We start from the raw sequence: 2,391 nt of genomic DNA, 5'->3' as shown, positions 1-2,391 counted from the left end.
GCTCCGTGGGACCTGCCTGCCTGGCTGTCGTAGCCGCCAGAGCCTTGGGGAGGCCAGGGCACGACTCCATCTGCTCCCCGCTGCGGTGACCTCAGATATAAACGGGAGGGTCACCTGTTATTTTGTGTCGCTGCCCCAGATGAGCTGCGCCGTGTGGGCGGCCGTGGGGCGGGGAAGCGTGTGGGTGGAGGGCGGAGGCCCCGTGTATCGGGGCTGTAGTCACCGACCTGGAAGTTGGAGGATGGGGACGCCGTAGGCCTTTGTGCTGCTTCGTACGCGTCCTGCTGAATTTGGACGCAGTGATCGAGGGGCGGGGGTCTCTGGCTTTCCGGCGAAGCGAGTCCAGTGTTGGAAGGGCTCTGACCCTGATTCGCTCCTTGCTACTACTGACTACCCCGGACGGCCAGGGCTACGTGACAGCCCCGCGGAGAGAACTCAGGGAGCTGGGCTGTTTTCTCCCTCTGGCAGAATCCCAGCCTCGAAGAAGAGCCCTGACGGCACCCTCCCCAGGGCGGGGTCGTGCACTGCCGGCCGGGCCGCCGTCGCGGACCACTTCAAGAAGAACGTTGGCAACGGGATTCTGTCCTCCTCGCTGACCGGAAAGGTACTTGTTTACAACGATCTGTGTTTATGGAGCGGATCTTCCTGCCTGTGCCTCGGGGGGTGGGGGGTCCTGGAGCCCCCAGAGCTCTTCACACTCAGGGCCCGGCAAGAGGGCTCCGTTTGTCCCATTTAACTCTCTTAAACTGGTCACGAGCTGACCCTGGGTGCAGAGGGGGAGGGGCGGTGGTGAGGAAGCCCAAGGGTCCCTTGCGCCCCTACACCAGCTGCCATGGCCGTGGGCAGGGACGGGCTTGCCGTGCGCTCTCTGCCTGATGCGTCCGGGAAAGCGTTGTTATCCTCACGCTCTGATACTGGAAACGTGAGTGGTTTCTAGCAACGTTAATCTTCTGCTTTTGATAACCGTGCTGTGATCTGGGCAAGAAAACGAGCGAGGGCACATCGTGTCTAAAACGTGTTGAGATGGTGAGGACAGGAAACATACGCGGCAGGAGAGAGCGAGCGAGAAATCCAGTGTGGCAGAACGTTAACAGTTAGGAAATACCCTCCTTTTCAAGTTATTTTTGTAGAAAGTTATTTTGTGTATATTTGAATTCTCTGCTAAGAACCAATCGTGCTGACCACAGTGGGGAGGGGTTTCCTCGCTTCTTTCTGTTGACGCTTCTGGGAGTCTCCTGCTGGGGTCTGAATATCAAATCCAAACGCCGGCTGCAGGGCAGGTGGGGCCTTCACGGCCTACAGGGTCTGGTCGTTTTCGCAGATCTGTGCTTCCCTTCCAACGCAGGAGAGCCAGAAGCGTTGGGCTGACGAGCAAGGAAAGGCCGTGACCTGTGGCCCCGACTGGCCCGGCTGCTGCTCAGACACTGCACGGTGGGCAGGGTGTCTGTCCAGCCCACACGCAGGGCCATGCCACGGGCCACGTGCGGTAGCGTCCTGAAGATAACGTTCCACACGTGCTGCAGTTGCACAGAACCCGTTTCACTCTATTGTTTTATCTTTTAATTTTATTTTCTAANACATGGAGCTTGAACCCATGAACTACGAGATCATGACCTGAACTGAAGTCAGATGCTTAACTGACTGAGCCCCCAGGTGCCTCCAGTATTTTATTTTTTATTTCAGAGCACAGATAGGGCAGAGGGGCAGAGGGAGGGAGAGAGCATCTTAAGCAGGCTTCACACTCAGCAAGGAGCCCAACACAGGGCTCGACCCCACAACCCTGGGATCGTGACCTGAGCCAAAGTCAAGGATCAGACACTCAACTGGCCGAGCCACGCTAGTGCCCCAAAAGCCAGTTTATTTTAATTAGCATCATGCAAGTCACATAAACGTCAGTGGTCGATCAACGAGAAGGCCTTGCAAGATGATGTAGACTCCTTACAAAGAACATAAATATAGAATAGTTTTTGAACATAGAGACAAAAGACAAGGAAAAACTCGGAAGAAAATAGAACTGCGTTCTCAGGAAATCTCCAGAAAAGGGAAGACTTTGTAAGCGAGAAAACCTAGAAAAACAAATTGTAAATTGGGTAAACTGAAACTCGAGCTGTTACAAATAAAGAAACAACGAAGTGTCTAAAAGCGAGCGGCAGACCCAACAAAAGGGCACATCTGCCGGGCCCAGAGGACCCGCGCGCCCGACCTGTCGGGGGGTCCGAGCGTCGTGGCGATGGGAGCGGCCGTGATGGCCGGTTAGCAGCCTTTGCCGGTGTCAGTTTGAAAAGTGCCCCAGTGGCGAGTGTCGGGCCCCACGGAGTGCCCCCAGCCTGGGAGCCTGGGCGTTCCATTCCGAGAGTGCAGCTGGGCCGGGGCGGGGGGGGCGGGGAGGTT

The 2,391-nt window shown here is 56.5% G+C and overlaps 1 protein-coding gene across 4 annotated transcripts in view; it reads left to right on the top strand.

Moving 5' to 3' along the window:
• The window catches only part of USP36 (ubiquitin specific peptidase 36), a 36,365-nt gene that overhangs the window by 23,749 nt on the left and 10,225 nt on the right, over nt 1-2,391 (top strand). For all 4 annotated transcript variants that reach the window (XR_013332986.1, XM_077755096.1, XM_077755118.1 and 1 more), the window contains exon 13: nt 469-604. Coding sequence is in view for 3 of the 4 variants with exons in the window: in XM_077755096.1 (XP_077611222.1) it covers nt 469-604 (136 nt within the window). In the remaining variant the exon portion in view is untranslated. The remainder of the gene's footprint in view (nt 1-468; nt 605-2,391) is intronic.

The sequence above is a fragment of the Crocuta crocuta genome, unplaced genomic scaffold (assembly GCF_008692635.1).
Source record: "Crocuta crocuta isolate KB4526 unplaced genomic scaffold, BGI_CrCroc_1.0 scaffold50, whole genome shotgun sequence".
In the NCBI taxonomy this organism is placed as follows: Eukaryota; Metazoa; Chordata; class Mammalia; order Carnivora; family Hyaenidae; genus Crocuta; species Crocuta crocuta.
Note: the sequence above shows the minus strand (reverse complement) of the source record. Positions and strands in the feature narration are given on the sequence as shown.